General features: G+C 42.5%; 1 protein-coding gene across 4 annotated transcripts in view; it reads right to left on the bottom strand.

The window, feature by feature from the left end:
• Positions 1-21,325, bottom strand: part of LOC143112389 (protein mono-ADP-ribosyltransferase PARP14-like) — a 30,056-nt gene extending 8,731 nt beyond the window's left edge. The window contains exons 1-9 of one of the 4 annotated variants that reach the window (XM_076274663.1): positions 21,025-21,325; positions 20,784-20,872; positions 20,052-20,091; positions 19,034-19,294; positions 18,677-18,904; positions 16,041-18,517; positions 14,449-14,685; positions 11,844-12,065; positions 11,643-11,754 (exon numbers count right to left, since the gene is read on the bottom strand). In XM_076274663.1, coding sequence (XP_076130778.1) covers positions 11,643-11,754; positions 11,844-12,065; positions 14,449-14,685; positions 16,041-18,517; positions 18,677-18,904; positions 19,034-19,294; positions 20,052-20,091; positions 20,784-20,872; positions 21,025-21,205 — 3,847 coding nt within the window. In that variant the 5' untranslated portion in view covers positions 21,206-21,325. The remainder of the gene's footprint in view (positions 1-11,642; positions 11,755-11,843; positions 12,066-14,448; positions 14,686-16,040; positions 18,518-18,676; positions 18,905-19,033; positions 19,295-20,051; positions 20,092-20,783; positions 20,873-21,024) is intronic. The other 3 variants (XM_076274664.1, XM_076274665.1, XM_076274666.1) reach the window with 3 other exon arrangements.
• Between the last annotated feature and the right edge of the window lie 3,441 nt (positions 21,326-24,766).

Below are 24,766 nucleotides of genomic sequence, written 5' to 3'. Positions count from 1 at the left end.
AGACAGGCACCGACTCCACAGCAACCGGACCGCGCTGAGCTCTCCCGCTGCAGCTACCGTCTTCGGCGTCCCTCCTCGTGTTGCCATCTCGCAGAGCCGTACTGCTCTGTTCCCGGCCCGTTCCACTCCTTCGCGGCCTTGGCGAAGGCACGACCCCCGAGATGGTCGTGCTATCGAACTCCACACAACAAACTTTTTTTCTTTTTTTAAAAGGCGCCGGCCAACAGGCCAACTAGAACTAGCGCCTAGCACTGCACGGTGCCCCTCACACGCACCCAAAAGTTAAAGCACACACCAAAACAGTCACACACTAGAGGGCCCTTCCGTCGAAGCTGCCCCACCGTCGTGAGTTCGCTGCCCTCAGCGGCTCCGCCAACCGTCCATCGTCCAGGAACCTCCTCCTCGCCGCACTCCCTCTCTGCTCACGCGTCGCGGCTCGCCGTGGAGTCAGCGCCCAGGCCATCGCCGTCCTCTCCGCGAACGCTTCTTCAGGCTCCTCTTCCGGCAAGAACTTCTCCCATGGCCGCAGGCAGCTCCAACCGAAAGCTCCTCCCCTCCGTCGGCAGTAGCGATAGCAGGCCCGGAGCTTTTTAGTAGCCCTTACAAGGGCTCTCTCTGCATCCTCTTGCGTGGGCCTCCACCCAGTGATGAGGTCTCCCGCTCCCAGCTGCTCCCGCTGAGTGGAGGCCATGTTCGAAAGTCGCTTCTGACACCAATGTAACGATTTGATAGCGATCCACACAGTTGTCCAATCAAAAGGTTTATTCACTGGGATCGAGAGTCGGGACACAGATCGACCAAGACACAGAACACAATGCAAACAGGGCAGGTCAAGCACGCACACACACTACACATACAGGGGAGGACGCAGCCTCCCACACAAAAAAGGATCACACACGAGGGAGAACTAAAAGGGAAACATGTCACAATAAAGACGCTAACATTACACTTATAACTTAGGAGAATAACGACATAAACCCCCCAAATGTTCACCCTCGTGTCCCAGCATGCCTTTCGCTGGAGAACGCTAACACAGTCTTTATGCGCCGACGTTACACTATGAACTATTCAGAACTCCTCTGCTCCCAACACACACACACACAGGGCCGTGGGAAGTGAGTTTTGGTTGGGGGTGCTGTAGTGGGGGGGGGGGGGGGGTGTTAAAAAAAGTTATTGTATTTTATTTAAACGCCTTTCTCTGTTAATGGACAACAGCATACTGGCATACACCACTGTCAAGAACATTATGGCTACACTACAGAAAAAATGCGACAAAATGTCGCAAACCACAGATTGATACTAACGCAAACAAAGTAACCGTCTGCTATCTGACGCTACACTAGTAAGGTAACAAAGTTGCTGTAGCCTTGCACCGAAATCGACGGTGAACACGAGAAATATAAAAATGTTGAACACCAACCTTAATAAAACGTAATAATTATTGACGCTTCTGACATGGGTGTCAAAACAGGCTAAAGACTCTATCGCACAGCATATTAGACAGAACACATTGACTCAAAACATATGCATAACATAGGCCTACACAACGCAATATTCATAGGCTAGCCTACATTAAATTGATCCACATATCACAAATATAGCCTACAACAAATGCTGACATCATAAACGCACAGTGTAGCCTTTAACCTACACTTTCAAAAAGAAGAGAAAGAACGCTCTGAGGAGGCCACTGAAACAGGCATGTAAAGACACAGATGAATAAGTTCATCTACCTCGCTGAAGAGAGCTCTTGTTTGTGGATGGAGCTTACTTAATATCCATGCCACCTTTCACCGTGGTGCACCGAGACTCCCCGATAACACTATGCATCATTTTAAACTGAAGATTGAGGCGGCCCGTGTTCAGCTCCTTGGGAAACTCATGGTAATATTCAGCTATGGCATATTGTCGTACCATAAAGCTAGCGTCATAGGATATCTCCCTCAGGTTTGTTTTGTTAATTTGTTTAGTTTTTGTTTAGATCTTCCAGGTCTAATGTAGGCCTAACATTTTTTAGTGCATAATAGAATAATAGACAGGGGGACGGAGAGCTTCTTTTTTTTCTGATCGTGAGTGGTATGACATACACATATGAGTGGTATGAGAGGTATGACATATACGCGTGCTTTCCCCTACTTCCCACGGCTATGCACACACACACTAAACAAAGAGTAGGTCATCCTCATTTTCACCCTCTATGGCAGGTTCAGCAGCTGAGGGACCTGCCTTGAAAGAGTAAGTGCCAAAAAGAGGTAAAACATTATCAGCTGGTGTTCATAGCAAGCCTCACCAGACAGCTTCAGGCCATAACGGATGTACAAGATGGAGTGAAAGGTCTGCAAGGACATCCGATTACGAAGTTTGGTTTTTACCACACTCATCTGACTGAATGCAAATGATCAGATATCACGTTAGTTAAGGCGTTAATAATTTAATACAGAACGAGAATGGCAGATGACGGACAGGATAAGCAGACCGGTCTGTGATGCTCGCTTGCATAGACTACGGCCTGCAGTGTTTCGAGCAGCCTGAATCCAGCCCACTGTCTCGCAGCAGCACACACTGCCACTGAGCAGAGCTATCAGCTGAGAGAGGGTGAGACAGTAGCGAGGGAGGAGGGGCAATCACATACAGCACAGAACTCACTGCTCACTCAGAAGAGTAAAATGGGACAGTACATGCAATCACGACAGAGTCTCCAAGAACGCCAGAAAAAGTCGCTAGATTTGTCGCTAGTCGCTTTTAAAAAATAAAGTCGCTGGGGGGACCTGAAATCTCGCTAAATATGGTGACAAAGTCGCTAAGTTGGCAACACTGCACAGCGCAGAATCTCGACGTCGTCTCTCACAACTCCCGCCTCCTGCTCGCTGATTGGCGCGGAGTCGAATCTACCGCTGCGAACGCGGCCAATGGTCAGAATCCCAGACGGAGTGGTGGAGGGAGATGAAAATCGAGCGGAAGTACGTAGGAAGGCAATAAAGGGTGCATTCAGAGCACCTCGGAATGACAAGGACCGCCCCCATGGCTACTTTGTTTTTCCGACAGCAAGTGTTCAAGTGCTTTGCCATCGAATGTGTGACAAACACGGATGCCACAACAAAGGTTAAAACATACACTCACTAATCCTAAACAAACAACTGTATTTGCTTAAAATATAGTGTAAGATGCTCGTGAAAGAAAGATATGCAGCTTTTCAAGTGATAAAAAGGGCAAATTCCCAAGTTCACATTAAAACTGTTGGACATGAAAGGCCACATGGACTACAAACGAACTACAACGTGACGACAAAAGTGATGACGAGCCCCTAACTGGGCAACTCTGTTAGCAAAATCTAGCCCCAGTTTCCGACCTCTGACTCACACATTAAGTGACGTGAATGACGCGGAATGATGATGTTTTCACTCGGAGAAAGGTTTTTCCGAAGCACATGAACGCTAGGTAAGGCCAGGCTAGAGATATAACCAAAGATTGTTAAGGCGGAGCAAGATACTTAATCAGGAGCCACTTCCGGGAACCCGGATCGCACGAGGGGGGGCTCAAAATCCCCCTTTATGCAGAGCAGAGGCAGCGACTGCTCCATTGAAGTCTATGGGCATAGCTCAGAATTTTACCACATATGCTAAGGTCTTAGTTCTATAGAGTTGGGAATGTGAATTTCGGGGACGTTTTCATGATCCTCAAACCCTTGTGAACATTTCAGGTACATTTTTAGCATTTTTGAGCATTCCAGTCTGGAGAAAATCGATTTTATATCAGGTGTGCGCCGGTTATTTATGCCGCTGCTGTTGGCGGTTTGCAACGTACGCTCATCAATACGTCATCGACACGCCTCTTTATGCAGACAGGATTCGATCCCCATTTCGCGCCCAGACATGAACTACGACGAAGTATCTTGCTCCGCCTTAACAATCTTTGATATAACGTCTTTCATGAAATATGAAGTGTTGCCTGTTACTTACTCGTTCCGGGAAGTGATCAGTGAGACCTGGCGAGACTGCCACCTCGTGATAGACCCACGAAAATGGCCTGGTTTTGACCTGACGTGCATGCGTCACTGATTCGACCCAAAGCGGCAACCGAGTTATGATAAAATGTCCAGATAAAATGTCCAGATTGTGCGTTTTCATGAGTTTCACGATCGTCATATATTCAGTGTTGTATAAAGTACTAGAAAGCAATACTTGAGTAAAAGTACAAGTATCGTACTAGAAAAAGACTTTGGTAGAAGTGAAAGTTACCTTTTAGAATAAGTAAAAGTCTTAAAGTATCTGATATATACAGTACTTAAGTATCAAAAGTAATTTTCTGATATTTAATGTACTTAAGTATTTGAAGTAAAAGTAAAAAGTAAAAAGCAAGCGGTTTTATTTTGAACTTTTATTGTGAACTTTATTTTGGCTTTCTTATAGTAAAGCATAAAGCATATTCAGGGTTCCCATATCTTCTTAATCTCACTTAAAATCACATTATTTTCTAGGACTTTTCAGGCACAATTCTCTTAAGTTCAAAGAACAAACAGCATATTTTTAGAGCTGACGTCAAAGAAAAAAACAGAAACAGAAATTTCACTTTTGTATGAACTTCAGGTAAAAATGAAAAATAAATAACTTATTTCTTTAAAAAAAAAAATGACCTGCTGGTAGGGAGAACATTTTGGTCATGTGGTATGAGCATTTCTAGGGCTTACTCCCCAGGTCACCATCTCACTCACACACACACACACACACACACACACACACACACACACAGGCCACCTATGTCCAGCAGCTACTAATATGCCAGTCATTAGTTGAAACTGAAAAGGTGTTCATCTTCAAAAGAAGCTTGTTTTCAAAGTTGCCAGAATTCAGTGCCTGGGAGTTTCAGGCCCAAGACATTTCAGCTCTTACTATCCTGTAGTTTTTATTAGTACCATGGTTCAACAAATGTGTAATAATAATAATAAACCACAAATGTGTAATAATAATTCACTTCAACTGAGAAGTTAACAAAAAATATTCCACTATTCCACAAGTTAACAAAAACAGAAAGAAAGAAAGAAAGACAGCCTTTGAAATGTAGCCTACCCCACGCTTCCACAAAGAGGCATATTGACTAATGTATAGGCTACATGTTTTTTGCATGGGTATACTATATTGTTGTTTGGTGATTTAGCCTGCTCCTTTACTACACCCTTATCTGAGCAAACAAGGCATACAGGTTTATCATGTAGGGGGCAATTGCTCTTTCTTACATTAAATAACTTTAATGTATCCTCTCTACTTGTCCCTGTTAGTGGGGCAGATAACTGAATTTTTTCATAAGAATCGTTCACAACTGGTAACAAGCACCAAAATTGGCACAATTGCTGTATGGGTATTGCTCTTTCAATAAAGAACGTTAGCCATCGCAAACCCCCCCCCCATGCCAGCCTCGGCGGCCATTTTGTTTCCGCCATTACCAAATTATGTGTTTTTCATCATATCTACTAAGCAAAACAGTTAAGCACATAAATGATGAGATCTACCCCTATGTTTTGATGGTCAATGATGCCAAGGATGCCATACAAAACATCAATGAATGCCTCTGGACTGCAATGGTGGCCATTTTGTTATCTGCTATTACAGAATTATACATTTTAGGCCTACATCATATATTTTTCGCCAAACATCGAAAATCAATAATGGTGATGTCTACCCCCATGTTTTGATGGTCAAGGATTACAATGATACTATTTCTAATACCATAAAACTTCCAGATCAATAGGTAAGTCTAATAGTGGGACGTCATGATTCAGAATGGAAATCATAGGCTACTATTCATAATTATGATAATTATTCATTATTGATTGATTACAATCATTTATTCTTCTTAAGGAATTTTAAATTCATTTTAATTTGAAAAAAGAAAGAAAAAAGTATTTGGATGTTGCCTTGTATTCTTGTATTTCCGTTCACATTGGAATGCCAAGAACTAATGTAGCCTAGCAACTGTTTCTAAGTGAGGTAGGCATTTCTCCTCCGGAGGTGATTGTAGCTGATGCCGTCTTTTCATACTGAATGTAGAAGATGTTGAACACACTGACATGCTGTAAACGTATTACTTTTATTCACTAAACCTGGAGCAACATAGTTAAACGTGTCTCTGCTCATCGAATCGTTACAATCATACACTGAGCATGCGCATCTTACAAAACATGGCGTCCATTGATTGGCCAACAGAATCTCATAAGTAATGCTTTTAACTGAAATCACATGACAGTTTCGATCAGAACGTCACATTCTCTTTTTTTTTTGGAAGGGCAGCGATCCGCCTACACCCTTTTACATGGTCTTACAAGTCCAAAATAGCTCTAGGCTAGATTTCACGTCCTGATTTTGTCTTGTAATTGGTGGTCAGAGGGGCAAATTCATTTGCGGTCTGTGAAGTAGGAGATGTGCTGTTGTGTGGAGTCTGTGATGTGTTGTCCTCAAGACTCTTGTCAGTGTGAGTGTGATGTTCTTTAGTGGAAAGGAGGTAGCGTCTGTTTCTCCTGTATTCCTGTACTCCTTCAGCTGAACGTATGAGATAAGAACGGTCAGTTTCAGCCGGTCTGATGACTACTGCAGGTTTCCACTGACCTTGCTCTTGAAAGCGGATGTGTTGACCTTCCTGCAGCGGCGACAGAGGTCTGGCTGACCTGTCGTAGTACGTTTTCTGCTGTTGCTGCTGGTGGACCCGCCTAGCATGAACTTCTCTCGAACTGATGACCTTTGGCTGAAGCTGCTGGTGGGTGCTGGGTAAGACTGAACGCAACCGCCTACTCATGAGCAGTTGAGCAGGTGATCTGAAACAGTCAACAGGAGTGTTACGATACTCAAGGAGACTGAGGTAAGGATCTCTCGTCACATCTGGCCTAGTTATGTGGGTAAACTCCCATTTGTCAGCGAAAGCTTCAAACTCTCTGCATTTGTACTGAGGGCCGTTATCTGATACAACAGTCTCAGGTATGCCATGTCTAGCGAAGGCTGCATTAAGTTTGTGTATTACAGCAGAGGCTGTTGTGCTGTGCAATTTATCAAGCTCAAAATACCTGCTGTAATAGTCCACTGTGATGATGTATTGTTCATTGTTCCAGGTGAACAAATCTGTAGCAACGGTCTGCCATGCCCGATCGGGGATCTTGTGGCTGATCATGGGCTCCTTGGTGTTGGAAGGTCTGTGTTCGAGGCATGTGGGGCACTTTCCAGCCGTTTCCTCAATATGCTTGTTCATACCTGGCCAAAATAGGATGTCCCGTGCTCTCTGTTTGCACTTTTCAATGCCCATGTGACCAATGTGTATCCGTGATAACTTCTCAGCACGCAGTGAAGTAGGAGCAACAATTCTCTCACCCTTGAATATGATGTCATTCATCTGGGAGAGTTCATCACGATAGTTCCAGTACTCAACAATATTCTGCAGGCACAGTTTTCTTTCCTCAGGCCATCCTTCACTGATTGTTCTTTTTGATGCAGATTTTTGATTTATTTTAGCTTTGCCTCACTGACAGGCAAGTTACTGTACAGCATGTGTACCTGCATGTCCATGCCCTCTCTGAGGCTCTCATCCTGGTCAGACAGAGACTTCCGGGATAGAGTGTCTGCAACAGGGATGTCCTTGCCTGGTCTGTGGACAATGGTAAAGTCATACCTTTACAGCTGAAGAAACATTCGCTGTAGCCTGGGAGGTGCTGCTGCAAGAGGTTTGCGGATGATGGATTCCAGTGGTTTGTGGTCACTTTCCACTGTGACGTGGTGGCCATACACGTACTGATGGAAGCGTTTGCACCCGAACAAAATGGCATAAAGCTCCTTTTCGATCTGAGCATAATTGACTTCACAGTCAATGAGTGCTTTTGATGCATATCCAATCGGTCTGCCATCTTGCAACAAAACAGCACCAAGTCCATATTTACTGGTTTCGACTTGTAGGGTGAGCTTTTTTCTGGGGTCAAAATAAGCTAAGACAGGACCTGGTTCACGTGTGATGAGCTCTTTTATCTTCTGAAATGCTTCTTCATGCTGTGTATCCCATGTGAACTCATTGGTCTCTTTCAACAGGTGACGCAGAGGCGCATTGATGCTGGCAAGATCTGGGGCAAATTTTGACAGATAGTTCACCATGCCTAAGATTGTTTCCAGCTCACCTTTGTCTTTTGGGGCTTTCATCTCTTTGATAGCTGCAATCTTGGCTGGATCAGGCTTGACTCCATCTTTGGTGATGAGGTGCCCAAAGTAGCTGACCTCAGTGGCGCAGACAACTCTTTTCCGGGTTGAGCTTCACTCCTCTCTCTCCGGAACGTTGCAGCATGGCACGGAGGTTTTCATCATGCTCCTGCTTGTTCCTGCCGTATATGAGAATGTCGTCCACAATCGCCATGACGCCTTGTAGATCTTCATAGGTCTCGTTCACCTTCCGCTGGAACTCATCCTGGGCAGATTTTACTCCAAAGGGTAACCGCAGGAATCTATACCGTCCGAACACTGTGTTGAAGGTTGTCAGCTTGGAAGACTCCTCTGTGAGCTTTATAGCCCAGTAGCCTGACTTGGCATCCATGACACTAAAGTAGCATGCTCCAGCTAACCTGGATGTGAGGTCATCGAGGGTTGGTAATGGGTAGTGCGGTCGTTTGATTACCTTGTTCAAGTCTTTGGGATCAAGGCATATCCTCAGCTTGCCTGTGCATGGTTTTTCTGCTGCTACCATTGAGTTGACCCATTCGGTTGGCTCGGTGACTTTCACGATGATCTTTTGTTTCTCCATACTCTGTAGCTCATCCCGCAGGTGATCACGTAAAGCAATGGGTCTTGGTGGGTGAACAACGGGCACTGCATTGGGGTCGATGTGAATGGTACATTCACCAGGGAAAAGTCCTATTCCTTTAAAAACATCTGCAAACTCCTCCATTATAGACACCTCTTGTTCAGCGGACACAGAGAGAATGAGCTTGATCAATCCAAAATCCAGGCATGCTTGCAATCCTAGCACTGGTGGTGCATGTGTGTCTACAACATAAAACTTCAGCATCAACTGAATGTCCCTGTATTGGCATTTCATGTTGTACTTGCCCCTAACTACAAGCTGCTCTCCACCATAACCATAAAGCGGACACATTGAGGGTTGTAGCATATTCTGTATTCCTTCTTGAGAACTATTTCCCTCTGTTACTGCATCAATAAACAAGTCTTCACCGTCTGTGTATTCGTCAGGTTCATTTTCACTCACTGCATGGACTCCTTTTCCTTGCTTGGAACGACATACTTTTGCAAAATGGTTCCACTTGTTGCATATCATGCACTGTTTCCCTTTTGCCGGGCAGCTGTTTGTGTCGTGTGCCTTATTTCCACAGTAGCCACAGGTTTTAGCGCGACCACGGAAGTCGGCTGGCTTGTGTGCGTCATCGGATTGTCCTTTTGTTCTCTCTTGGCGCACTCTCCAAGCACCTTTGTTGTGATAGTGCTTGCCAATTGCATGAACCGCCTGTTCATGTGAGCTGTTGCTGCCATCTATTGTCTTAAGTTGCACTTGTGCTATTTCATAAGACCTAGCAATGTCTATTGCTTTATCTAGCGTCAAATCAGATCTGACATTAAGCAGCTTTTCAAGAACTTTAGGCGAATGAATGCCGAACACTACCCGATTCCTTATCATCTCTTAACCGTTAGCATATCCACAGTCCTTCACAAGCAGCCTCAATTCTGTGACAAACTGCTCAAAAGGCTCGCTAGGTCCCTGTATCTTCTCATGGAACTTGTAGCGTGCGGAAATTACATCGGACTTTGGCATTACATATGCTTCAAAACGGCTTAAAAACTTTTGCTTCTGCCTCCGGTAATGTCCATGTATTGTAGATATCTCTACCTTTTTCTCCGACCCTATTAGTTTGGTCTTACCTGTACAGCTCTATGCAGCTGTAAATGCCTGGACTAGTAACTTTATCCTTAGATGACTCAGAAAACATAATAGTTCAAACATATATACCACATTTTCTATTACTTCACCATACTTCAAATTAAATATTTTTTCTGAAATTATTTCACGTTTTGTGCCTTTTTTTCATATTATTTGCTAGAAAGGGCATTAAATACTCTAAAATCACACTCATATATATTTTTGTGATGTTCCCAAGGTCTGAAATGTAGGATTCAATAATAAAAACATTGAAATATGTCCCATGGCTAAAATTCTGGGGCAAAATAGGTTTCTCCAATGGCAAAATTGGCGGCCATCTTGGAAAATGGCCGCCATTTTGAAAATTCATGTGGCTAACGTTATTTTTCAAATAAATGGCCTCAGAGGGATAAACATACCAAATTTTACGCTTGTTACCAGAATTGAACGATTGTTACAGTTATCTGCTCCACTATGTAGTCATGGCCTCCTCATCACTAATTTCGGGCTCATCGTTTTCACTGGTCGACTGGTTGATCTGCTGCTCAGTCTCTCCTGGCCTCTTTCTACCATCCATCCTTCCTGACGCTTGTGTCTACTGTAGGGCCGGCTCGGCTATCCATATCTGAGAAAACTTTTTGGAAAAAACGGGCTATATGGACCCAACCAACTCTTTTTGGGAGGGGAGAACTCCCTAGCGTAGGCTACAACCCATGCAGAGGCATTGCATTGGTGTCATGCACAGAATGCGGAACGTGTCCTACTTTAAGAAAAGATAGACTAACGTGACAAATATTTTAAAAACAATATTTTTTTCCTCGACCGGCCCAAAAGTGAAGCGGCCCACCTGGAATTCTCCCGATTACCTAATCCGGGCCTGATTCAGTCTTACTCTTCTTGGACTGAAGACAAGTCCTGCGATGCTAAATAGCCTTTCTCAGGCCGCTGAGGCAGGTAGCGGAGTGTTTAGCTTCACAGAAGCTGCCAATGTACAGAAACCTTTCTTGCAAATACGGCCACGGGTGTATGACGTTCTCTTCACCACTACCCTCTTCACCGAGTTCAACACTATCGCCGGGGTGGTCGTCTATGATAACGGGACGTCCTCCAGTAGGTGCTAGTGCTTCCATGGCAGTTTCAGTTGTGCGTCCTCCTTTAGCAACAAACAATCGCTGAAAATAGAGCGCGCAGTGCGTAATGAAATCTAAGAGCAGTGATTCGCAAAACCTCCCTGCAGTCGCACACATTTCTTCTAATTTTTTGTTTTAGAAACGAGTAACGAAGATGCTTAGTGGAAATAGAACGGAGTAAAAGTATACATTTTATCTAGAAAATGTAGTGGAGTAAAAGTGAAAGTTGACATAAATTTAAATAGCGAAGTAAAGTACAGATACGTGAAATTTCTACTTAAGTACAGTAACGAAGTATTTGTACTCCGTTACATTACAACACTGCATATATTTCATTTCTATTCATCACAGAGTTCCCAAAATCACAAGGTGTATTAAGAGTGTCTAGTTTCGTAATTTAAAAAAAAAGCTAAAAACGTAATATTACGTTTTTGGCACTCAATGCATGGGAAGGAAAAACGTAATATTACGTTTTTGGCACTCAATGAGTTAAGAGTGACAGCAAGGAGTGGCCAATAGCTATACCTGCAAGATTTGAGAAATACTAAAACCAGTGCACACAGAATACATGAACCAACATTATCAAACACAACCAGGAAGTATCAAACAATTAAATGTTACCTGAGGGTTGTGCTTTTTGTTTTTGCAAGCCCTGCCCTGTTCTTTTGCTGATGCCATAAGGTTCACCTTTACTCTGTCTTTTTTTCCCTCCTTGGAATGCCTTCTTGAAGCACTAAAAAAACAATCATTCATCATAAACCAATCATTCATCATAAATATCATATTAATTAAATTATGTGTTGGCTAAAGAAAAACCCTTACATCCACACTCTCTTGGTCAGAGGGGTGTACTATGATGACCACCTCCCTTAAGCGTTGAGGACTGACTTTGTTGCAGAACATCTCGGTTTCCTCCAACATAATCCTGGGGACCAGGTCTTTCGGAAAACCCAGATTCCCAGTGCCGATAGCAGGGAAGGTAACTGAGGTCAGTCCACGCTTGTCAACCTCTCGCAGGCAATCCTTTATAATGGTCTTCAATACCTGTTAGTGTAAACAATTAATGAAGCATTTGAATAACTAAACATACCTGAATGTCAGAGCATAGTATTTGCATAAGGAGTGGCCTACAGAATATCAATTCAAGAAATGGAGCATAGTGTTAGTTCAGGCAGGCCATGGAGTCACGCCCAGCAACTTGGCTAACTGCTAAGTGCTCAGCTGACTACCCAGCTGATTGATCAGCTGATTACTTCCTCTTATATTGGTGGACATCATTCAGGGCACCCTTTTTAGGCTGCCGTAGCCTGCCTACTCTTGCCGCTCTCTCAAGCCTTTTTGCAACCCACCTCCATCCCATCTCCTCCTCATACGTCTAGTTGTTGACATTGATGTCTGGTCTGTTCTGTACCCTATGGGGGGGTTTATCTTGCTGCTCTCTCTGCCTTAGGCTTTCCATGTTTACACGTGGAAGGGCAGGGGGCTCCCAGAACAGAGCCATACCGCCAAATGAAACATTATGCATTACAAATAGTAATTAACTATCTGGACAAATTGGTCCGGACTGAATGTGTGTATGAAATGGTCTCTTTGATAAACCATAAATACTGAAATTCTGACATTTGGTACATAACACAAGTTGTGATATAAGCATATGATACAATTGTGTTGTTTTAGTTGTGAAAAAAAACTGACGATATTGACAACTAACTTGTTAAATATATACTATTAGTTGGTTTGGAAGCTGTTGATTGCCCACAACCAGGCAATATGCAAACACCCTTATGCACACTGAGAAATTACAGAGTTAAAACAACCTGGGGTCTAATTGTGGTTGATAATGGATTCAAACTTTCGTTTGGGAGCAAAATTATGTTAATCGGAGGAGTTTTGAGCTAGCATCAAATCAGTGGGTGTGTTCAATCTTGCAGTGCTGCGCAGATCTGGCTGAATCTTGCAATTCAAACATGCCTTACAGCCATACACAACACTGGGAGAAGTCGAACGCACCCTGATTTGATGTTGCCAGAACACAAAGCCAGTGCTTCCTTCAGATACAGGTCTTGTTTTAACCTCTCTACACTTTCAAAGTTTACAACACTTCGGTTTGTCTGTAGTGACCCTCACCACACTACCAGAAGTGTAATTATATTTTGAGCATTGTTAGTGGTATAAAATAGTGTTTGTTTGTTTTTTGACACGCTAGCTGGCCCCCTTAGCTTTCACTTTAAGCCCATTCAATGCAAAATAACGTCTTGCTCAAAACTCCACCAATTAATGTAATTTTGCTCTCAATAAAATGTTTAAACTTGTTAGCTACCATTTTTACTCTGGAGTTACACTTTAATGTAAGGGTGTCAAGAGTCCCAAACATCATTAAATAGCCACTTTTTTTCCTTCCCCAAAGAGAGAGGCCACTTTGGCAAAATATTGTAAAGCACTTCTTATTACATGTGTACTAATGATCTGTAAGTACACAAAAATACATTATTAATGGACAACATAAGTATGTGACATTACATATTGTTACATAGGTTGTTATTCTGTACTTCATAATGTATGTAGATACACTGGAACAAGGAAGACCCTGTAAAATAAAGCATTGCCAAACAGCTAGGGATGTCCCAATACCATTGTTTTCAAACCGAGTACGAGTATGAGTATTTACATTTGTGTACTTGCCGATACCGAGCACCAAAAACATAATCCCACGTAGAGGTCTCTACCCTACTGTAGAGACCTTTGTAAAATTGTTGTGGCTCCTTTAAGTGCATGGAGCGAGTGGCTACTCAATGAGAGAGGAAAAGAGAGAAGATGCTGCTGCAGAGCCCATCTACTGATTGCTGCCAAAGCAGAGTTAGTGAAGGAGACTTCACAACTATTGGCCATTAAATAAAGTGGTGATTTCTCGCACAATGTCTTGTGAATTGGGCGCTGACTTCGGTCTTGGAGCATATAATGATCCGACTACAACAACTACACTCAACTGAGTGTATGCCACATGCATAGTTTGGTGAGCTAGAGTTTAAACGGAGAACCATTTGTGCCAGGGTATTAGCTGCGTAGATTCAGCGCAGATACATAAATCTAGCTAGTTGTATGTTTTTGAAGTGCAAGACTGAAATAAGCATTGCGAGTAGGCTACATGAAAGCATGTTTTTTTGAAAGCAGCAGCTAAGCTACTATGATTTAGGGGAAACAGTGTAATTAAGTGGTATCGGTGGGTGGTATTGGTGAATTTTTACGAGTACAAGTACAAGTATATGGGCCCAGTATCGGTATCGGGCCATCCCTACAAACAGCCTTGCATGTCATATTCTTGGGTGTTGGGTATTTAATACGAAATGACCCACTAATGCCATCAAAACAACAAACAAAGACTATAACAAAAAGCCCACTCTCAACATTCCCCACCAGCTGTACATACCTCTTCTGACTTGCCACCTCTGTTGTCCCACGGAGGGCAGACAGTATGGAAAACTTTCCTGCATCTGAGGTTGAAGCCATCCGTTATCACCATTTCCCCATAACTCATCCTGCCTCCTCTGGCCTCATTAGAGGCTGCTGACTGGAGCTGCGGTCCAGCAGCCTGGAGAAGAGCTTTGGAGACGGCTCCTTGGGTGAGGTTCAGGTTCTCTGCAACTGTGTTCACCACAACCTCTGTCTGAAGGGTGTTGAGATGTAATATGTAATATAAAACATGTTATAACTAACAATGTATTGCAAGTAACAATACTGATGTGCTTATATTTTCACAAACATTCAACATCCAATATCTATTTCTGATTGTTTATGGTAATGCTGCTATGTTTCTCTTGGAAAAAAATAAAGTATTGTCTAGGGATGCACGATATATCGGCGGCCGATATATTATTGGCCGATAAGTGAAAAAATTAAAATATTATTATCGGTCCGATAACAGAATTATGGCCGATAATTTGCGCCGATATTTTTTAAAGTCCTAATTTAGGCCTATGTAAGGTCCGTCTGGCTACACTGAGCTACTTGAGCTTGGTTGGCTATACTTTTTCCTCAATATAATGTCAGCGGTGTGAATGTATTTCACCACTCTAACAAAATCTGTGGATATGCGTTCATTTGGGAATCTGTGCATCTCAAAATCCTCTCGTGAATTATCCGCCATTTAACCTTACCAGAGCGGAGCTCAGCCCTATCTAGAGTCGTCTTGTGCTGATGTGTTTGCACTTTACCTCGCTGGTCGGGGAAACAAATAAACAAACTCGTTAGTGGGACGAGTACATAAGTAGGCCTAGTTCTAAGTTGTGTTTTAGTATTATATTTGCATTACTTTAGCTTGGGTTTTGTATTATTACCTAGAAATATGCTAACCATTCCTGCTACAGTTCCAGACAGGTCATCATAATAAGTTATTAAAACCTTCGGGGCTAACCCCTTTCATTTCTGCTGCAGCAGGTTGTGCGCAACAGAGTAGACGGACATAAGATACAGTCTGAGGAGTTGCAGCTTTATTCAGTTACCCGCAGTTGAAACTAAACCTAAGTTTCCCTCACAAACTCTGATTTGGTCGCTATACTGTAGCTTATTCCCAGCTGAGCCGTTTATGAGTGTTTAGTCCTAAATGAAAACGATTCATACTCTCTAGCCACTCACTCGCAATTCACTGACGTCAGGTTCACTTAATGGAGCCACACATACTGTAGGGCTAGGCTACTGTTATGTTGACTGCTGTACTATTGAGGACTATTATGAGTTCTGTCCATCATTTGGTGGTAGGTAAAATTACTGCAATAAAATTATGCTTATTAAATGCTTTCCCCAAATCACTTTTCACAATGTTTTTTTCAAGAGTAATATTATCGGTTATCGTATCGGTATCGGCCACAACAAACCAATAAATATCGGTTATCGTTATCGGCCCTAAAATTCCATATCGGTGCATCTCTAGTATTGTCCAATTTGTGCAAGACATGCAAATCAAATACAGTCAATTTTACACCAAATAACATGTAATATACAGATGACACATGACAAACTTACAGATGCATCTTGAATGTTGCCTTTCTTCAGAAGTATTCTGACTCCGGCAGATGTTTTGCTCTCAAGGACTCCTGATGTGTCTGGTTGAGTGGTCCACCCCTTTGAATGTGGATGTGCGGATGAGCTCTGCCACTTCTTCTCTCCTTCCCACTGATTTCCAGGCCCATGGTTATATTTTTCTGAATGTGATCGTGTGGATGAGCTCTGCCACTTCTTCTCTCCTTCCCACTGATTTCTAGGCCCATGATTACCACTTCCACTGTATGTAGGTCTTCTGGATGTAGCTTGTTGTGGGAACTCAGATCTTGGATTCATGTCATGGAATACCTTCTCAACAGCCTGGACCATTGCATTCACAGTCCTGTCATCATTGTTGACCAGGTAGACCTTGTTCAAGGAATTCCTGCCTTGTTGATGACCCCTCTCAAAGTATTCACGCACAGCAGTGGCAATGGTGTCTGTGCAAAGGTCCAGCGGGAATCCAAAAATTCCAGAGCTGACAGCTGGGATAGCGATGGAAGTGCAGTTTGCCCCGGATGCCCTGTCCAGACTTTCAGTGATGGCGCGTGTAAGACGCTGCACTGCGGTCTTTCTGTCTGTGTCTGAGAATCGTGGACCGACAGCATGAACGACATGTTTGCAAGGGAGACGTCCAGCCTCTGTGATGATGGCATCTCCAGGACATAGTGGTCCATGCCTGGATGTGTACCTGTCACAGTCACTCTGGAGCTGACGGCCAGCAGCATCTAGCAAGGCTGCTGCCAGACCACCAATGTGCTTCAGGTCTTCATTGGCAGCATTCACAACAGCATCCGCTTGAAACTTACAGATGTCTGCTTTGTTGACTGCAATAAGCACCCCACAAGACATCTGTACCTCACAGTAACGTTGATGAGAGTCTGAGAATGTTGAGAATTTTCTGTTACTTCTTTCATCATCCTCCTCCTCATCATCATCCTCCTCCTCCAACATATTGTCATCCTGAAGCAGAACAACACAGTGATAGTCCCTTAACATCATTGATAGTAGCAAGCTACCTTGTTCTTGGAAATACTTCTTTGCTCCAGGCTTAGAGACTTTCAGTTCATCTGTAAACAAGCTGGTCACCATCTTTCTGAAAGCATCCACAGCAGGTTTAACATAAGTACGTTCTCCTGACAGCTTGATTCTTGGACGTTTTGGGTCAAAATTTACCACCACTTCACCAACTTTTGCAAATCTTTTCCATTCTTCTGATTTATGTTCTTCAATAAACCTTTTAGCCGCACAGCATTTGACCTTCACAGTGTTTACAACTCTTGCATGATTTTGGAGGAACTCTTGAAGGATCTGGCTCGCTTCCTTGACAGGCTCAAAAAAGCCAGTTACAATGACACTGTCAGGTTGGTTTGAAGATAACTTCAACAGTGGAATCTTCCCAGGTGTGTTGAACATAGTCAAGACTTCAGTGTTCAAAGTTTTCCATTCTGACTTTCTGAGCACCTCCTGATCCTCAACAGTAAGGACCCTGAAAGTCAGAGTCCCCTTCATCCTCTCCATAGACTCATTCGTGGATGTTTCTGAGCTTCCAGTCAAAACCACACCTCTGTCCTTGATCACATAAATGGCATGAATTCCACGGGAGAAGAAGAGATGATCAGACATCATCTCACTGTCTACTGCCCTCAGGAACTCCACTATGTGACGGTCAAACTCCACCGGCAACTGTTGCATCTGCATTCTCTTCTCAAGGACCCAGGTCTTCACAGTTAGGACCTCATTGGTAAGACCTGAGAGGATCATTTTCTTGCTGCTGGGTTTGTAATCAAGAGACACCTGGGGGCAGGAGGCTGTCATATATTGTGACAGGCCATCAAGCTGCAGGAGTTTAAACATGTCAGCAGGCAAATCCATTTCCTCAGTGACACTGTTTCTCTCCCGCTCAAGCTGACTTGTTGTCTTCTTCACTATGTCATCTACTATCTGTCTCAGGTTATCTATGTCTTTCGTCATTCCTGCCAGTGTCAACTGTCCTTTAATGGCATCCATCTTCATGACAACATGGCCCTGCACCATTGGTAGCAGCTCTTCTGCCACTGAGCTACACACATCAGGGTTCATCATCTTCTCAAGTGTTCCATACTTGGACATGATCTGGTGGAAAGCATCTGAGGTGTTCTCCTTCCAGCCGTCTATGTGTTTGGCTGTGAGTCCCTTCATCTTCAGCAGGGTTGGGAGTGGGCTGAGTCGAATGTCTATGCTCTTCATGCTCACCTGGGAGTTGTGTGCCTGCATCAGGTCATTGATGTGAGATGTTAGCTTCTTCTTCTGGAGAAACTCCAGAATGGCTGGGTGAATGCTTACAGTGAAAGAGTCTGGAATCTTCCATCTTGGTCTGTCTTTACCATACAGTGCTGTGCCTAGTGACTTGTAGTATGGATGGATGCTGACTTCAACTTTGCTGATCTTGTGTTGTGTGTTTAGCATGGTCACAATATCTGAAATGCGTTATGAAAGTGTCAGAAATAATGAATAACAACTGGACACACTGTGTAGTTTGAAGGAAATTGTGTGTCTAATTAAAAATTGTGAGCAGCAAAAAAATTGTCTGTTGTAACTTTCCTGTCAACAAAATGAGTAATGGTATGATGAGTTACCTTCAGGCTTTTGGAATGTGACGACAGCTGCATTTTCCTCTGGTATCATGGCAACACTCTTTACTTCAACTCTCTGTTTCTCACAGTACAGCTCTAGCAGGTCTTTGTTGGCACGAGGTGGCAGACACTCCATCCTCAAACTGCAGGTTCTTTCCAGGACCCTCTCAGTCAGATTGTAGTTCTGAAACTTTTTGCTGAGCTTGGCTTCTGTCTGAAATTTCTTCACATCTGAAAAAAGCATTGCAGTATAATCATGGTAAAGTGAAGTGATCTGTTTTGATTGCAGATGTAAATTTAAAATCACGTGGATAGAGAAATATGACATCGGTGCTGCAGTGATCAGAACTAAATACATACTATCAGGGTTAGTGAATGTCACAACAGCAAGTTGAGACTCGTAGATCAGTTCCATAGTGTATTCATCCTCAGAGACACCAGTGATGTTCTCCACTATCAGTCCCAGAAGGTCCCTTGTCATGTCTTCTGGGATGTTCTCCACAACAACAGCTTTGGGCTGATATATTTCTTCAGCCCTCTCCTCCTGAACGTCAGTAGAGCCAGAGGCACTGGCACCTTCATGCTGAGAATCTTGAAATTGGGATCCAGTTCCCTTTACTTCTGGCATAATGAAAGGTAAAAGTTAGGCTACCCATTATACTGTACAGTAAACTGTGAAATGCATGCAAGTCAATCAGTAGAGATGACAGAGATGCCAATCAGAGATCCTAGAGTGATACATCATCTTAAAATATTATGCTGCAAAGATTGCTTGAATGCATCAAAAACATGTCAGAGCCTCTCATATAATGACAGTAGAACAAAATTATGGAGCTAAAAAGAGGTGGTGGTTCATAATAGCATATGATTGGCCTGAAATAAATGGAAGTCAATACAGAGATGCCAGAGCTCATAGAGTGATACACAATCTTAAAAAATTATGCTGTAGATATTGCTTGAATGCACCATAAAACAGATATAAAGGCCTCATTCATATGACAACACAAGTTTGAGCTATAAAGAGGAGACATGTCTTCCCTGTGGTCCATAATAGCATATTGCCTGAATACTGCTGAGGGTAGTGTAAGTACTACACACTAGAGTCTTGTTATGGCAGGTTTGTGTGGTAGGCCTGCATCAGTGATGCATCAGTGTGTGAGCAACAAATGAGCAACGAATGAGGAACAGATACTACTTGTACCTACTTCAAGTATCTCAAATCATTATTATCAACTAATAAATTACCAGCGAATGTCATCTGCTTTAGGCACATTATGGTTTCCTTAGTTTGTCTTGTATTAACATTCCCCCGGCTGCCACGCCATGCCCTGCAATACCCATAAAACTGGTCAAAGTACAGTACAGGTGCAACACGTACCGGATGACTGACTTCCAGAAGGTGGTATTGTTGACTCCTTCTAGAAAACAGAAATAAATATCAATGTGTCAGGCCTAGACTAAGCCAGGTGTTGTTTATGGGTAGTAGGCTAGTGTAGGCTAATAAAATAGTGCTGCTGGTATAAAACTCTTAAAAAATGAAAATGAATAACAAGATGTCTTAGCATCAAACTAAATTCAAATTCAGGTTGGCTTACAGTTGAACAATATGACTTGACAATGATTATTAGTATTTTGTTTTCATTCTCATTTCATTCAGCCTTCCTGCAATTCTTCAGTTAATGTAATAATGACTATCAAATTATTATTAGTTTCCCCATTCTTTGACACAAACATACGGGCATTTGTGAGCGGTAACAGCCTAGGCTACGTAGTGCTGTTGGAGGTGTAAACAAAAGCCGCAACGCATCATAGAGCTGGCTCGCTCATGGGTTTGTTTTCCCCTCCAGGCGATTGATTGATTGAGGGGGATTTAAAATTGTGCGCGCCGTGTTCAGGGTTGGCTTAGGCCCGTTTTGATTAAAGAAGTGATCAATCGTGGCCTTGTGATCTGTCACCGTCGGACCTACAGTAGGCTACTCTGAAACACTTACTAGCCTACGATTATTCATTAGCCTATAGCTGCATAATCCAGATCAACGTCTCCGCTAGCATCGTATTAATTGTTATCTTCTATTTAATAGTAGGCTACAACTGGCTATCATAAACTTACCGATTTTCTCTCCGTCGTGAGGTATATCTTCAACTGCTTGTTGTCAATGGTGATTTCATGTTGCGTGTTGAGAAGAACCCTCGATAAGACTAGGATTTTTTTTAAAAGCAAAAGATTCTTTAAAATTATGAAAATAGACCAACAATTGGGTTGTAATGTAGGTAGCCTAGTTAAAGCAAAGACAAGCGCCACACTTAAGCTATATTTTCCAACTAGGCTACTGTACATTTGCGGGACTTACCCTCCTCTTGTTTGAATCCAATAGTAGCCGAGTTCTCTTTCTCACCTAATTCCACGACACAATCACCCCCGCCTGATTTCTTCTTACTTTGAAAGTATATTTGGAGTTTTGAGAGCACTTTCTGATTAGGCAATCCTTCACTCTCTATCTCTGCGTAAACACGATATGGATACTTGTCCATCTTGGTCGTATCTGAAGCCGTTTGAGTGGATCAGCATGCTATTTCAGAAAGCTAGTACTGTAAGTTTCACTTTCATTTCAGATTGCCAGCTTGGGCGTTGGAACATGTTCCAGGAAACTGAATGCTAGAATAGGCCTATCTCCCATTCAATTGAGTCGAAGAACTGGTTTAGACCACATAGTTCAGTTGGTAATTAGCCTACTTTGTCTTTAGAAAATATTATGCTAATAAAGTTGCAATTCCGTGACAAGCTTCAAAACAAGAGTAGGCCTAGGCCTAGCCTAACCTAATAGGCCTACTCCGCGTTGAATCAGCAGCTAAACATTTCTCTTCTCTTACAAAACTCAGAGCAATCTAAAGACTAGACTATATGACTGCTACGTGCTAGCAGTGTTTGTCAAACTTTTTCAGACCAAGGACCACTTAACAAATAAAAAAAGACTCATGGACCACCTAGCTAAAACAAAAAAAAAAAGGAGACCTATAGGCTAGGACAGTGTTTTTCAACCTTTTTTGTGCCACGGCACACTTTTGACACTTAAAATGTCCCACGGCACACTAACATCCTGTGTGAAGAAAAAATAAACAAACCATAGCCTAAAATTTCAAATAATACACAGATATGGCCTTATTATGGATTTTATGCAAGACCTGCTCAATAAAACAAGCACCCTCTGTTTCATTTGTAGGTGACTAGCCTATATCTAATTTAATTGTTGTTATGAACTGGATATGTGATGATTCTGTGAATACTGGATATGGGGCCCCCGTTGTACAATGCCTGCATACCACAAATAGTGTAATCATACAATCAATGAGAGCATGTGGTTATAAATTATTTGATGCAACAGTTGCTTTTCTGGACCAGTGAGTGACATTTGGGTAATTTTCTGCGGCACACCTGATGATCTCTCACGGCACACTAGTGTGCCCCGGCACAGTGGTTGAAAAACACTGGGCTAGGAGACCCACTTCAACAGTAGGCCTATTACACAATAGGTCCATGAACCACCTTGCTTATTGTCTTTGCATCTTAAGTATAAGTACTCTTTTGATCCCGTGAGGGAATTAGTGAAACACAGTGAACACACAGTGAGTGACACTAATCCGGGCGCAGTGAGCTGCCTGCAACAACAGCGACGCTCGGGGAGCATGGGTGCCTGGGCGCACTTATTGTGTCAGCAGATTCATATGATTTAAACTGGCATGGCTTACATAGGTAGTGTTGCAGAACTGTTTGGATTTACATACAAGTTAGTTCAATATTGCAAACGCCTCATCTATATTGTATTTTGCTGACGGACCACTTGGGATAGCTTGCGGACCACACCTTTCAGAAACACTATATAGCACGGCATAGTGTAGCCTATACTATTGTAGCATTTAATATGAGAACAGCTAGAAAAGCTATTACAAAAAAATAACTGCATGTGTCAAAACTGCAGTTTTGAAGGAAATATTTGCAGTTCCTATGCAGGAAATGCATTTTGGACACGAAAAAACCCTGCATTGTAGGCTAATCTATATGGTTGTAGGCCTACTGCATAGTACTCTACTGCAGAAATTCAGTATTTTCAACATGGACATTCTTATTTTTGTAGGGGCTCCTACTTGAATACAGCCTGTATCGTGATGACGGGGAAAAAAGATGTCTAAATTATGTAAAGCCTAATTTACAGTTATTATCACAGTTAGATGGGATTTTTGAAATACAGGCCCTATATGCACTTTGTTTGCAAGCTGTGGGAATCTCCACATTGTATTGAGGTCATGTAGAATTATTTCTACCAGCAGATGGCGATAAACAGAAAAGGAACATCCCTGGGTTTGAAGCAGAGCAGGCAAGGAAACCATTAGGCCTCTCTTCTCTCCATTTACTACCATCATCAGAATTATCAGAATTGCAATCAGGTAGATTTACAGTAGCTACTCATTGGTTATCTTTTTCTTTCTTTCTTTCTGAGTTCACTTTTGAGTGGTGGTAGTAGCTAGTAGCTAGATTTATATTTGGATTTGCCTGTAGCCTAGAACAGCTGTGAACTATTCACAATTCAAATTATATTGCTATTGAATTAAGCAACTTAAACGTGAAAATATACATGAAAAATATACTGTACTTTTCTTTAGTTTCTAGTACCCCCGCCACACACACACATGATTCATTCATTTTAAAAAGTAGGTACAAGAAAATAAAAAGGTGTCTTTGGGGAGACAGTGCACTAGGTTGCACTGTCTTTATGGAGGTGAAACTGCTAAATAAATGATCATTACTACATTGCCCCAGTGAACTTCTGCGCTGATGCAGAGAGGCTTCCCCCCATCCCCACAAACAAGCATGCACACTTGCGTATCAGCAACAAGCTGCAGTCAAAGCAAAGCTCTTAGAAATTACTGTTGATCTCACCACAGCTGAACAGAGATCCCTTGGTTTTGATGAGTTCTGTCTTCTTCGACTGGTCCCAAACAATATACAGTATATCATTCACATTGTCACTCTGATTTAACACTGTCCCTACCCAGCAACACACAACAGCCACGTTGCCTATAAGTTGCCAGTTGGTCACGGCCAACTAACCTTCTCTTCTGGCAACCTTCCTGCAACGTGGCCACAACATTGCCACTATGAAGATGCCATTGGTGACTTGAGCAACGTTGCCACAACGTGGCGCTAAGGTCATTTGGTAATGTTGCCGTTTGGTGATGTACTGTAAATAACGTGGCCCTATGGTCATTTGGTAACGTTTGCCGTTTGGTAGTGTAAATAACATGGCAATAACGTGGTCCTATGGTCATTTGGTAACGTTGCCATTTAGTGGTGTAAATAACGTGGCCCTATGGTCATTTGGTGACATGAGCATTGCCATTTGGTGACGTGAGCAACGTGGCCATAACGTGGCCCTATGGTCATTTGATATATATATATATATATATATGACAATTTCTAGTGTAGAAATTGTATTTCCACTTTAAAAGGGAACCTTCACGGACAGCACAGCAAAACCATAGGCATGCTATAAGAATAATCAGAGATATTACTTATTTCATTTTTTTAAGTCAAACTATCTTCCAGCCAGAAAAATGGACCACTGGTTTGTATTGTTTATATACTACCTGATGACTCAAAATGCTCAACTGAGATTAATGTTGACCATCCAGAACTACAATTTTCTCATTTCCACAAACTCTAACCCAGTTGAAAAATAGCAATCAAATATATTCAGATACTGAACTGATGAATCATTTATTTTAAACGCATATGCAGGGAGCACATTAATAAATAACACTGACAATACTTTCTATTCACATTTGAAGTAAAATTCATGTGTCTCAAGTGATGTGTACAAACAAACCACATTGCAGGGTAGGCATTGGTCAACCAAGAGAGAACATAAAGACCTTGGAGAGGCTGAGGTGGAGAGTAGCTAAGTGACTGCCAATCAGAATCCAATCCAAACTAATGTTAATGCTTTCTTGTCCAAATTTAAGTTATAAGAAAATAACAGCAGTGCACATGACCCACAGGATAAGACTGTTGGGTAATGATATAATCACAGGTGTTTT

The sequence above is a fragment of the Alosa pseudoharengus genome, unplaced genomic scaffold (genome assembly GCF_046254945.1).
Source record: "Alosa pseudoharengus isolate Yale_2024_CS ecotype anadromous, Long Island Sound unplaced genomic scaffold, YU_APseudo_1.1 YU_APseudo_1.1_scf_8, whole genome shotgun sequence".
In the NCBI taxonomy this organism is placed as follows: domain Eukaryota; kingdom Metazoa; phylum Chordata; class Actinopteri; order Clupeiformes; family Clupeidae; genus Alosa; species Alosa pseudoharengus.
The sequence above is the reverse complement of the archived record's forward strand: the minus strand, read 5'-3'. Positions and strand labels throughout refer to the sequence as shown.